This window comes from Diplotaxodon limnothrissa, linkage group LG18 (assembly GCF_057381915.1).
Source record: "Diplotaxodon limnothrissa isolate DT_005_m linkage group LG18, D_limnothrissa_male_GT1.1, whole genome shotgun sequence".
Taxonomy (NCBI): Eukaryota; Metazoa; Chordata; class Actinopteri; order Cichliformes; family Cichlidae; genus Diplotaxodon; species Diplotaxodon limnothrissa.
The window spans coordinates 8,582,989-8,595,973 of NC_140613.1; the positions used below are offsets into that span (position 1 = coordinate 8,582,989).

Genomic DNA, 12,985 nt, shown 5'->3' on the forward strand with positions numbered 1-12,985 from the left:
TATTCTGCGTTCAATAAATATTTCATGGCTCCTGAGAGGGAGCAAACCCATTAAAAATGTATGGTAAAATGTCTAAAAAAACGCATGGACCCCCTATGGGAAAATCAAGCAAAGATATCGAGTTTTGGCAGAGCAGCATTTGTGTGTGCATGTTTCATCCTTGTTTTGACTTGTTCTGACCGTCGTGCACAATCACACATCAGCACATAACTGGTGAGCGTGGCCAGTTTGCATGTGTCTGTGAGAAGGAAACGTGTGGCATGCCTCCGCTCTTGAGCTAACCATAGAATAATTTATAATGGCTTTATTCTCTTTTATTCTACTTGTAGAGGAAAGGGTCTCAACAGGACTTCTCCAGCCAATTCTATATATCCAGTATTATTCCCTTATTAATATTCAATGCTACTTTACTGCCAGAGAGCTTCTGCACACAGTGCACTACATCAAATACCGCTACATTAAAAATTGACCACATTTTTTTTTAATGTATACCATGGCTAGTTCACAGCACTTTTTTTTGACACTTCTGTTCGTCTTTTTGCAGTGGTTTGGACAAAATACTATAAATACATTCTGTTAATCTGTTTTCTGTCATTTGCTGTTTCCTGAATTTTATAAATATTTTGGAACAAAAAGTAATAAAATATAAATTTTCTTTCTTTCCTTTATGGCCTGGTCCTAAATCCATCTAAACTGTTGGCTTAACCATCTCCGCTTTCTCTCCTGCTATATAAGCAACTCTGTCTTTCCTGCCTTAATGCATAAGAAGGCAGTTTGCAGTCAAACCGAATGTTTATTATTTGCAAAAGCAGAATGACAGTAAGCGCCGCCAACATTTAGAGAAATGTGCCGCTCGCAAAAGCTGCAGATGGTGTATTGCAAGTTTAGAAATTTTTCTCCTCTTACCTTCAGCCATGGTGGTGAAGAAAAGTGGATACTGAAATATTTGGCAGAATGGATGTTTAGTCTTTTTTCTGCTTGCATTGTTTTCACTTGTGCTCCAAGTTAAAATAGCAGTTAAGCAAAAAATGTGTTTAACCAACTGTGCCAGAATCTGGAAGAACACCCTCTGGGAGAGTAGCATGAAATTTTGGTTTGGCAGCAGGGCATCTGGTGTTTCACTTGGCTAAAGTTTTTTGTTTTTTTTCACCTGACCTTTGGCTCATGCTGTGTTTCTGTCCCTCTCTTTCACTCCTGTAAATGGTCATCCAGGCCACCAGTATTCTTGCACAAATTGCGTTCACCTTGTCTTTTAGATAATGAATCCTGGAAGTTGCAATTAATATTGTATGCAAAATATGATCTACTTGACATTATGAGCTGACCTGAGAATGAATGCAATGCTGACTGAAACTGTAGAAATACATACATGCAGAACCCTTGCTGCTGATTTTGAAGGGATAATGCGTTATTATTATTCTCACTGAATTAATTGCTTTTCCATGATCATCAGTAGACAGCCGTCGTGCCATTTGGGGCTTCACTGCGACTGTTGGAATACTTAATATGTGTGCCACAAGTACTGTTGTAATGTTAAGTTAATGAAGGATTTAATCGTTTTCCTTTGGGAATATTTTCTTCTATATTTGGTTTCTGTAAGCTACCGTCGTGTTTTGAAGTCTTGTTAAAAATGTGGTGAGCGTTTCAAATTTTTCATGAGACTGTGAAATGCGCAGGAGAATATGACCTTTTTTTGTGGATAAAGAGAAAAATTAGACAGAGTTAAGGGTTTGTTGTATGTTTTTTGTGTAATTACCCAGTGAAATGTGTTTTGCAGTTAATTCAAACATAAATTTAAAAAACAAAACACTTTTGTTCTTGTAATTGATTTACTGTACACTTTTTTGCAATAAAAGGCATTGCTATAAATTTCCTTACAGCCCCATGCATGGGGTGGGTCCTTTGGCAGTTTTATAGAGACGAGTTTCTTTCCGAATGTTCTAAAATGTATTGTTTGTGCTAACACCAACATCTATTTCATCCGAAGTATTTTCCCCTCACTGCATCAAATACTGGCCTTCTGTCAGATGCTGATCGTGTCCCTCTCGGCGATATTGGACACTGATGGATCACGGCCATGTTTTAAAAAGTGATAATGTCTGCTTTAGGAAGCTGCAAAGTTGGAGGTTTTCGCAGGTTTCTTAGCCAGGAGACTGCAGTTTGTGTCCCATTTGGAATGCTGTGCTTTGCATTTTTTCCTTTATTTTCCCTCACCGATTTGTTATCATCTGACTCATATCCACTAGTTTAGATACTTAAAACTGCTGGCCTTGGTTCAGTTGGGTTCAGGAAAATATTGTAACATGTGTTAAAGTACATGGCTAGGCTGCTGCCTCTGCGACTCTGCCCCGGATAAGCGCAAGAGAATGGATGGATGGATTGTGTTAAAGTATACCCCTTCACAACATCAACCCTGCAAGTTGAACAATTACACTGGTCATTTAAATATGACACAAGCATCCCTAAGTGACGGGTTGGGAGTGAAAGATGTGAGACACCAGCAGCTTTGACGAAAACGTCAGTATTTGACAGCCTAGTAATGAGAATGAGCTGTTTAGTCACAGCAGTTCACCAACTGAGCTTAAATGCTTCTGCAAGTTATGCCATCTTACTGCTTTTCAGACAGGCATGCAGATTTCTTGTTTTCTCATTTTATTTTAAAAGACAAAACAAAAAACTGAGATATTTGCTCTGGGAAGCTGGAACTGGGGGAGTGTTTTGCCTCTGGGCTGCAAACATTAAACTCGGATGCCCATTCAGCCCAAAGAGGTGTAACTGTGCTGTGTTTAGCTAACAGAAGCAAGTCACTTCCTTCTGAGACTGAAACAGTCATTATCTGCACATCCTAATTGGCCGCCTGTTAGCAAAACTGGGGGGAAAAAATGTCTAGTGCACCAGTCATGGCAGATACTTATAATAGAGACAGCATGTTCTGATTCTTCTGGAAGGTCAGAGCTGCTGTGAAATGGTTACGAACCATATTGGGTGCAAATCATAGCAAGCCTGCATCATTATTTTTCTCCCAGCTGGATTCTATCAGAGCTTTCCAAGTTGCCCAAATAGATTCAAGCTTGTCTGCGATATTGTGGATGCTGCTGCACATTTTGCTGATAGGCCACAACTTTGCAGACACATGCAGTACTTGTTAGAAACTCAGCAACTGGCCTTAATTTTACAAGGTTAGCCCTGCTGCATAAAAGTCTTCTCCTTCTCTCTTTCTAACTCTAAAACTCTTTACTCTTTAGGTGTGCCCGGCAAGCCTCAGATCTCAGGCTTTGAGCATGCAGTGAAGGAGGGGGAAAAAGTCACCCTGACCTGCACCAGCACTGGCAGCAAACCCCCCGCCACGTTGCACTGGTACAAAGGAGACCAGCTGCTGAAAGGTGAGAGATACGGACAGTGCGTGCAATGCTTTGTGTCTCTCTTTATAATTTTGTGTTATGTGCACGAGGATGTTGTGAGGTCAAGAAAAATGTGTGTTGCACATGTTAGTTTTTGTACTCTAGCTTGTACTCCTGGTGAGGATTGTATGGGTGTGGCTGTGTGTTTGTTTAGGAAAGCTTGTGTGTCATTATGCAGCTGGAAGGATACTCTGAAGGAATGCAAGGATGTGTTTTTTACTTGTGGTGTGTTTGTGTGAGGTTTCTGTGGTCACAAGTGTTTATGGGTGACTGTCATCCTTGATTGTACGCTGTGTATGGGTATTTGCAAGCGCGTATGCGACATTGGTGCGCATATGCCTCACGTTTGAGCATTTGCAAGATCATGCTGCGTGTGTATTGCGTCCTTGCCATATTGCCTGCTGTCTCTCTGTGTGCCCTGAACCTGTGTGTGCATATGTGTGTGTGCATGTGCGAGAGCAAGCTGCTTGTGAGCCCGAGTCCAGAAACGTGCTGCGTGTGTGCCCTTCTTTCCCATCATTCGTTCACACATGTGGTGGCTTTTATTATATTTTGTGTGTGTTGTTCCATAGCTTATTTGCACAAGTGCACGTGTATGTTGAGCCGCAGCATATCTGCAACTGGGAGTGACACAACAGAGAGCAAGAGATAGCGTGGGTCGGATCTAGCTAGGGATAACGAAAGAATCCAGCAATAAAAGGCAGGGCGGAGGAGAGGATGAAGGGATGAGGTTGAACAGAGAAACTGAGGTAGGGAGAGCTTTGCATGAGGTCAGGCTGACTAGTCTTTTGTTACAGATAAACGGGAGAAATGAGAAGGGAAGAAAGAGGAAGAGGCACAGCAAAGACAGAGAGGATGTCATGAGAGGACAAATTAACTGGCTTCTTCCAAACAGATAAGCTGAAAATCAAGGAGACGATTGGCAGCTTCTGACTCACAGTGGTATTGGCCGTGCTTTCGTTTCTCCAAATTGCAACCATCTTTCCCATAACCCCCCCTGCTTCTTGTTTCTAAATCAGTCAGAGGTTTTCTGTTTTGCTTTACCGAGCAGAACAAACATGTTTGAAGTGTTGTTTCTGTCGCCCTTTCGCTCCTTCCACCATCTGCCCTCACACGAAAAAAAAAAAAAAACTCTGTAAGCTTTAAGCTCTCATTGTCCTGGAAGAACAGCGCTCTCTGTCTGTCGTCACAGCTCTCCAACAGATGCCGCAAATCCTACTTTATATACAGTACTTTTTTCCAGTAATTACATTAATATAATAAGATAAAGATTTATTGATGTAAAAATGGACGCTCAGGCTTTGTAATGCAAAAATGCCCATCATTTGCCCTGATGCTTTGGCACTGTGTTAGTGTTTGCTATAATTATGGATTGAAAGGACTCAAAAGAATGGACTAAAGCTACAAAGTGAAGGAGTAATGGGAGAGCTGCCCGCCTGAGGACAGATTATCTGGTCCTTTTGTTACAGCTGAACTAAAAGCAGGAGACAGAAAGGAAGGAGATTGTTGCTTTTTAGAAACTGGATTTCTGTTTAAAGGCTCACTTCACCCAAAATACAAATAGATGCTTTTTTCCTGTATGTACCTGTAATGCCACTTCAAAGCATTCACAGCCCAAATACTGCCGTTCTGTTTGATGCCACTGCCATCACAGAGATACACACAATATTGTCCTTGTCACTAGTGCCATTGTATACAGAGAGATAGCACTCCTTTTTTGCAAAGTGGCAACATTTCCATTTAGAGGCTGGAGTGGTGGTCACAAGTTTGCCGGCCAGGCTTGGGACTTTATTTTTAACTTTAATGTCAATTGCTTATTGGATTGTCTTCCTCTTGCATTTTAATTTTGCTTTTACTTCATAATTATCATTAGTAATAAATCTTTGCCTTTTTTTTTTCTTAAATAAAAGGTTGCGGTAAGGTTTAAATATGTCCCTTTCTCAACATAAGTCCTGCATATCATCTAATGATGCTTATCCATTGCTTTTAAATGCAACGGCAATGAGAACAGGCTAGCTACACCAATAATTTTGGTCTTATTTGCCCAGTTTTTGAGATAAACACTGTAAGTGAATGTTATTTTGTTTGTAGCGCTCTATTGCGTATATTAGAGCAGGGCGATATGACCAAAAATATTTATCACGATATACATTTGAAAATTTGCGATAACGATATAACTGACGATATAATTGACACTAGACAAAATACTTTACAACTCCACAACTTTATTAGTGCAAAAAACCCCATCAATGTATTTTCACTTAAACAAGCAGCTGTTTTTTATGTGCATTAAAGTTATATAAAAATATAACAGTGCAAATTCCTTGCTGACAGTTTAACCAAAAGGCATTTCCAGTGGAAATTGGCCGACATATCCTCAGCATAACCATGTATAATATCCACAAAACTTAAAAAGAGGTTATACACACACAACATGGTAATATTATGTTGAAGCACAGTACGTATCACTCCGCGAGGCTCCTGCCTACGATAGCCGTAATGCTCCGACAATCCATCAAGCGGTGCGGGTTCGTAGCTTAGCAAAGTCGTACTAAAACATTTGACAGATTTTCAAGCGTCGTGTACATGAAATCGTTTTGAGGTCAGTAAACACAACCAGAACTCATACATAAGGCACACGGGATTATAAGGGGCACTGTCGATTTTCAGAAAAATCAAAGGATTGATTTTAAGTGTGTCGTATTTTCCAAACAACACGGTAATAACGACGGCCCGCTAGCATGCTCTACCAAAAATAGTACTTTGTTGTGTATCTGATGGACGAAAGCTAAACCAGTTCCACACCACTGAAGTTGCAGCATTTTTACAAACCAATTCTGGTTCATCCGTTTCATTCAACGATCCACTTTTGCTCTTCTCATTCTGCGTCACCGCCATGTGCGTATGTAAACAAAGGCACTTCGCATGCGCGTTTTACCCATATTCTATCGCGATTTCATTTTCCTATCGTTGCCCGGAATTACACCGGTATTACCGTGAACGGTATGATATAGCCCAGCCCTAGCGTATATGTTTCATTTAGAAATTCAACAGCAGCATGTCTTTCCACAGACATGGTGGCGATTTCATATGCTAAAGAAACAGTCGTATCCCCGGGAGTTATGTATTTGCATTGCACATAGCCACACTGCATGATTTACATACATAGTGTTTAATGTCATTCCACAGAGTAGGGAGGCTTTTACACAGCAAGACGGAAATTAAAGGTGTGGAAGTTCTGAGACTTGATAGAAAGAAAGTTTGTATTCTGTGATTTGCTCATTTCACTGTCATCAGAACCTTTCCCAATTCTTGTGTGTGTGTGTCTTAGCTACTGTATATGCACATCTTAAATGGCCACTCTAGCAGACTTCTAGTGGAAAAACAGAATGTTACGTGACTCAAAACTGATGCATTCACAATTTGTTCCATTTATGGGCTAAATTCTGAAATACTTCATCCTATAGTTCCCATAATGTAATATAAAGGTGTTGTTCAGACTTTCTTATTCCTGCTAAAGCCACATGGTTGTGGTTAAATAGTCAAATTTTCTTAGGAAGGTTCTCAGCTGAGTGACCCAGAAGTGTCAGACAGAATAACATGTTCCATAACATTCTCCTGATGTTATGGTAAGGTGTTTTTGAGCCTCTGTTATCTCCTGTAGCACTGGATACTGGGCCATCCTTTATAAAAGGTGAGCAGATAATGCTGTCCTAGAATTCAAAGTGACACACTATCAGACGGCGCAGGAACAGAAACAATCAACATAATTGACAAGCTAGAGATCATCATATAATTTACTGGTGTCTCCCTCGTGCCGTAATTTGCTGTTTTGCCAGCTTTTAGGATAATCGATAATTAATTTTACTTCAGAGATGCCAGAAGCCTTAAAAAGGCAATTTTCAATGTAGATAATGTCTTCAGCAGGAGAACAAAATAGGAGTGGACAGCGGGTGAGCAGCATTTCCTAACACAACCATTTAATTTCACCGTTGTTGCTGATATTTTGTAAACCAACATAGTAAAAAAGCATGAGGTGTAATTACAGTTCATTTTCAGGATGTTGTAGTTTTAACATAACAGATTCATGTCAGCAAGCAGCCAGGATGTAAATTTATCTTTGTCAAACTCCTTATCTCTCAACCTTCATCACGTTTCCCACTAAGGTCAAGGAAAACTCATGAGTAAAAACACATAGGCGGTAAATTTTTTGACTTTTTGACTCCAGTCCTTTTCTTTTGAACTTTGCCCTCTTCATTTAGCAGCTTCATTTCCTCCCACTGAAATAGCCCAGATGACATCATTCACCTTGTCATAATTAGGATATTAAACACCATGTACAAAATTACCGGGTCCGTGCCCCTGCCTTGTACAGATATCGCAAAAATTAATGAATTTGTAAAACATTAAGTGTTCCTCGAGGTTTTGCTGAATCACTGATCTGGCTTGGTGAAAGGGTTGCATGTAAAGTATACAGACATAGTTTATTTTGTAGAATTTGGATGAACCCAGCTTTTGAAATGGAGTGAGCACAGAGAGTAATAGAGACACACCAAGAGAGATTTGAAGGAGATCAACTCCATATGAATGATGTTGTGTTTGAGGCCTCGCTCAGCCATCCTGACACTGCGCAACACCAATCAGTCATTGCTGGAATGACACACACTCTGTCACAAACACAAAGACAAACCCACACACACACACAGAAACACAAACCCATTCGGTTCAATACACAAACATTAGTAATGGACAGATAATAATCATACACACACAAAGTGCTCATCTCCGGCTATATCACAGAAGAGCACCACGGGTCAGTGTGCTATTATTACAGGTTCTCATTCATGCAGCTGCGGTGTTTGTTTGTGTGCGAGTCCAAGCGTGTGGATGTTGGAAAGATGAGCCAATAGACTGTTTCTCACCAATGTCTGTGACAGCTTCACTGACAGTAAAAGGAAAGATGGAGAGAGATGAAGAGAAGGGAATGAGGGCAGCACAGTAAAGTGTGTGTGAGAAAGACGAGAAAGACTCTTTGTATCAAGTAAGTGACAGCGAGGGGCTGCTGAGAAAACAGTGAACAGAGAGAGAGGTGAATGAATGAACGGGAGCACGTGCGTGTGCGTGCATAAAAATAGACAGAGTGACTGCAAGTATTCTGAGAGAGTGATGGAAGCTGCAAAAGCCGATGTTGAGAGAGACAGAAGGAAGAAGAGAGAGCTGAAGGGGAATTAAGAAAACTGCAGAAGAAGTGAGGCAGCTTTATGTCTGAGTGGGAGTAGATTTGGGGGGGGGCAAGGATGAAGCAAAGGGGGACCAGTTTTAAAGAAGAGGGGACTAGGGAGCGCAACAGGAGAGGGAAGTAGAAAAGAAAAAGAAAGAGGATTTAGCAGTGAGTCGAGAGAGCAAGAGAGAATGCAGGTAAGGGAGTGGTAATTGAGAAGAATGAAAGTCTAAGAGCTTTGAAGACTGTATTAGTTGTACTGTGTGAAAGGGCTATGGATCATTTAGTGACATCGATGTATTGGATTGGGGATAATGGGGATTTATGGCGGCACTTAATGCCATACCGGTTGAATTCCAACCTAAATTGTCATAATGCAGAACGTAGGGCGGATGGTGAAGGGTACATGGGCGTGTGTCTGTGTGTAGCAACATAATGGACGAGAAAGGAAAGGTAGAGAAACAGTGATGGAAAAAGTTTTTCAGTTTCTTAAAGTGTAAAAATCACAGCACTTGGAGAAAAGTGGACTGTAGGTAATGATTAATAATGATCATTAATGAGCAGAGTTTGCCTGGTCATGAAACTACTTTTAAGCCTCAGAAAACTATGCATCAAAATGGCTCTAATTCCCAAACAGTTCATGTGAAACTTGTTGAATTAAACCTGTGAATTAAAGTTGATGGTCTGAACTTCAACTACTTTGTTTGATTTAAAATCAACTGCGATAATGTAGAGAAGCAAAATCACAAAAATCGTGTCACTGTCCAAAACTAAATACATGTTTAAGTCTGAGAGGTCTTAGAAAAGAGCCCGAACTGCAAATATACAGGGAGTGCAGAATTATTAGGCAAGTTGTATTTTTGAGGAATAATTTTATTATTGAACAACAACCATGTTCTCAATGAACCCAAAAAACTCATTAATATCAAAGCTGAATGTTTTTGGAAGTAGTTTTTAGTTTGTTTTTAGTTTTAGTTATTTTAGGGGGATATCTGTGTGTGCAGGTGACTATTACTGTGCATAATTATTAGGCAACTTAACAAAAAACAAATATATACCCATTTCAATTATTTATTTTCACCAGTGAAACCAATATAACATCTCCACATTCACAAATATACATTTCTGACATTCAAAAACAAAACAAAAACAAATCAGCGACCAATATAGCCACCTTTCTTTGCAAGGACACTCAAAAGCCTGCCATCCATGGATTCTGTCAGTGTTTTGATCTGTTCACCATCAACATTGCGTGCAGCAGCAACCACAGCCTCCCAGACACTGTTCAGAGAGGTGTACTGTTTTCCCTCCTTGTAAATCTCACATTTGATGATGGACCACAGGTTCTCAATGGGGTTCAGATCAGGTGAACAAGGTGGCCATGTCATTAGTTTTTCTTCTTTTATACCCTTTCTTGCCAGCCACGCTGTGGAGTACTTGGACGCGTGTGATGGAGCATTGTCCTGCATGAAAATCATGTTTTTCTTGAAGGATGCAGATGAGATATTTCTTGGCCCAGTCTTGACGTTTCAGCTTGTGTGTCTTGTTCAGTGGTGGTCGTCTTTCAGCCTTTCTTACCTTGGCCATGTCTCTGAGTATTGCACACCTTGTGCTGAAATATGGCCAAACTGGTGGCAAGTGGCATCTTGGCAGCTGCACGCTTGACTTTTCTCAGTTCATGGGCAGTTATTTTGCGCCTCGGTTTTTCCACACGCTTCTTGCGACCCTGTTGACTATTTTGAATGAAACGCTTGATTGTTCAATGATCACGCTTCAGAAGCTTTGCAATTTTGAGACTGCTGCATCCCTCTGCAAGATATCTCACTATTTTTGACTTTTCTGAGCCTGTCAAGTCCTTCTTTTGACCCATTTTGCCAAAGGAAAGGAAGTTGCCTAATAATTATGCACACCTGATATAGGGTGTTGATGTCATTAGACCACACCCCTTCTCATTACAGAGATGCACATCACCTAATATGCTTAATTGGTAGTAGGCTTTCGAGCCTATACAGCTTGGAGTAAGACAACATGCATGGAGAGGATGATGTGGACAAAATACTCATTTGCCTAATAATTCTGCACTCCCTGTAAATTACTGCAGATGGGAAAAAATAGTGTCCTTTTCAATGTAGTGGTTCTGAGTAAAAACTTAATTGAAGTGAAGTTAAACTAGTAAGTGGAAGAAAATGGAAATACTATATCTTAAACCTGAGTATAGCACTTTGTCATCTGAACCACTGAATATGGACACACATGGACACAGCAAGACAGATGCATCCCATCAGCTTCACTCAGTAATTCAGTAACAAGACTAATTAACTTTCTTTCCAAATTAGATGACCTCATATGAACACTTAAATCAGACTTCAGTGCTTTCTCTGGACCTAATCCACTTAAAGATTAAATCTGATGACTGTTTCGATTATTTTAAAACCTTCTACTCTTTCACAGGAAGGCTTTTTGCTGAGCATTTGTTTCTTCCTATTCATAGTCATGTATTTTCACACCTTTGAGAAACTGGAGTCTTATAATCAGCTCAACTGGTCGTGGTGGGGGGTAAAGTACCAGCTGGCATAATAGTGAATTTTAAAGAGAACTTATTCACTAATTTCATTTAGCTCCCCACACTGAACTGAGCTGTTTTTCTTCTTTTTTTAGTAATGGATTAATTTTGCTCGCACCTTTGTCTAAAAAGAGTCACTAAATACTCGTAGCATATTGAAAATAAAATATCATCCTTATGATTCAAGATACGCATTAAGATATTGTAAAGTCATATTGTAAAAAATTAGGTTTAAAAGTGAAAGCATTGGCAAAATGATGATCGTTTTTCCTCCGTTAATGTTTTCAAATGTTAAATTATCAGTTTATTTATTATCAGTGGAATTTTTTTTCAAACAAAAAAAGTCACAGTTTGATTTGATAATATCACATTTTCCCAGCGCAATAATTAAAGGACACCACACAGTCGAGTCTGTCTTTAGCACAAACAAAACAATTTAATCTCACTGGCAGCTTAATTTCTTTGATTACGAAAGCAGCGATTTTGGGACATTTGGTCCATGAACTAATGGATTCATTTAATAATTTTTTCCGCTCTAATCTGGACCTTCTGGTCACAAACACGCTTCTTTAGCCATGAAGTCCCAAACACGCTGGTCACAGTAATTGCTGCATCCAGTTGTTTGATTTTCATAATATGATTATTTTATAGCAGATTGGACGCTTGAGGGTTGATGCATCAGCAGCTCCACCACCTCATCTGCATGGCATCACCACCTTGGGGGAAGTTAGTTTCAAGGATGTGCCGATTGGCCACCTTTTTTTTAATCGAGGAATACGAGTTCTATAGAAAAGTGTCGGTATCCCATGAAATTTTTAGCAGGTGCTGGAGTATCGTTGAGCTTAAATATTAATGAAGCAGAATGCTGCACACACTTTTCCTAACACTGAATATTAAGATTTAGTTTAAAGATTTAGCAGTCATTAAAGGCATTACTTTGATCGTATGAGATGTTTTTGTAATTATTTTGTGTTTTTGTGAAGTATTTTGTGACATTAACTTTTAAACTGTTGTTAATTATAATGAATCATGTAATATATAACGGGCATAAATGCTAGCAGCAGGGTGACTCACAGGATGCCATTCTCATGGAAGGGAATGTGGAGAACAGGCTGAGGTAGGTCAAATTACTCAAGAACTGAACTCTAAATCAGTGGCAACAGTTCTAATGATGTAATTAATCCAAATTTGAAGTTGTTTTGTCTTAATGTTCATCAGTATTGGTCAGGAGAGAGATGCAAAAGTGAGCGTAAAGCACTGTCAAGTTCATGGTTTGGAGCTGCTTTTCAGCCAGTCGTGTTTGGGATCGTGCCAAAACTGATTGAATTATGAAGCCAGAAAAGATTTTGATCCACCATGCAATGCCATCTGGAAAGCACCTAATTGGCAAGAGCTTCATCATTTACTTCATTATTATGAAGGCTACTTAAAGAAATTGCAAGAAAGCTTGCTTAATAGAGTTCAGGCAGTGTTAAAGAATGATGGTGGTTATACCAAATATTTACTTTCAGGCTTGTTGAGATTATACGTACTCTATTTTTGCCTTATATAATGTATTTCCACTTAAGTTTGCACATGTTTTAATGAATTGCTGCTCTTATTTATCACTTTCCTGGCAAAATATAAAGAAATTAGAGCTAGCTCTTACTGTATACCAGACACTTGTGCTGCCTTTCTGTCTGAACCAAGCTGTTTTAGCTCTCTTTGCCACTTTCATTAAGCCAAATGTCTGCTCATTGGTCGCCCATCATTAACAGCAGATTTGCTGTGCTTGGTGTGACCATATTAAGGACATCTCCT

At 39.7% G+C, this 12,985-nt stretch overlaps 1 protein-coding gene across 5 annotated transcripts in view; it reads left to right on the plus strand.

The window, feature by feature from the left end:
* cadm3 (cell adhesion molecule 3) overlaps positions 1-12,985 on the plus strand; it is a 121,160-nt gene that overhangs the window by 79,085 nt on the left and 29,090 nt on the right. For all 5 annotated transcript variants that reach the window (XM_085377752.1, XM_085377753.1, XM_085377754.1 and 2 more), the window contains one exon: positions 3,246-3,383. In XM_085377752.1, coding sequence (XP_085233878.1) covers positions 3,246-3,383 — 138 coding nt within the window. The remainder of the gene's footprint in view (positions 1-3,245; positions 3,384-12,985) is intronic.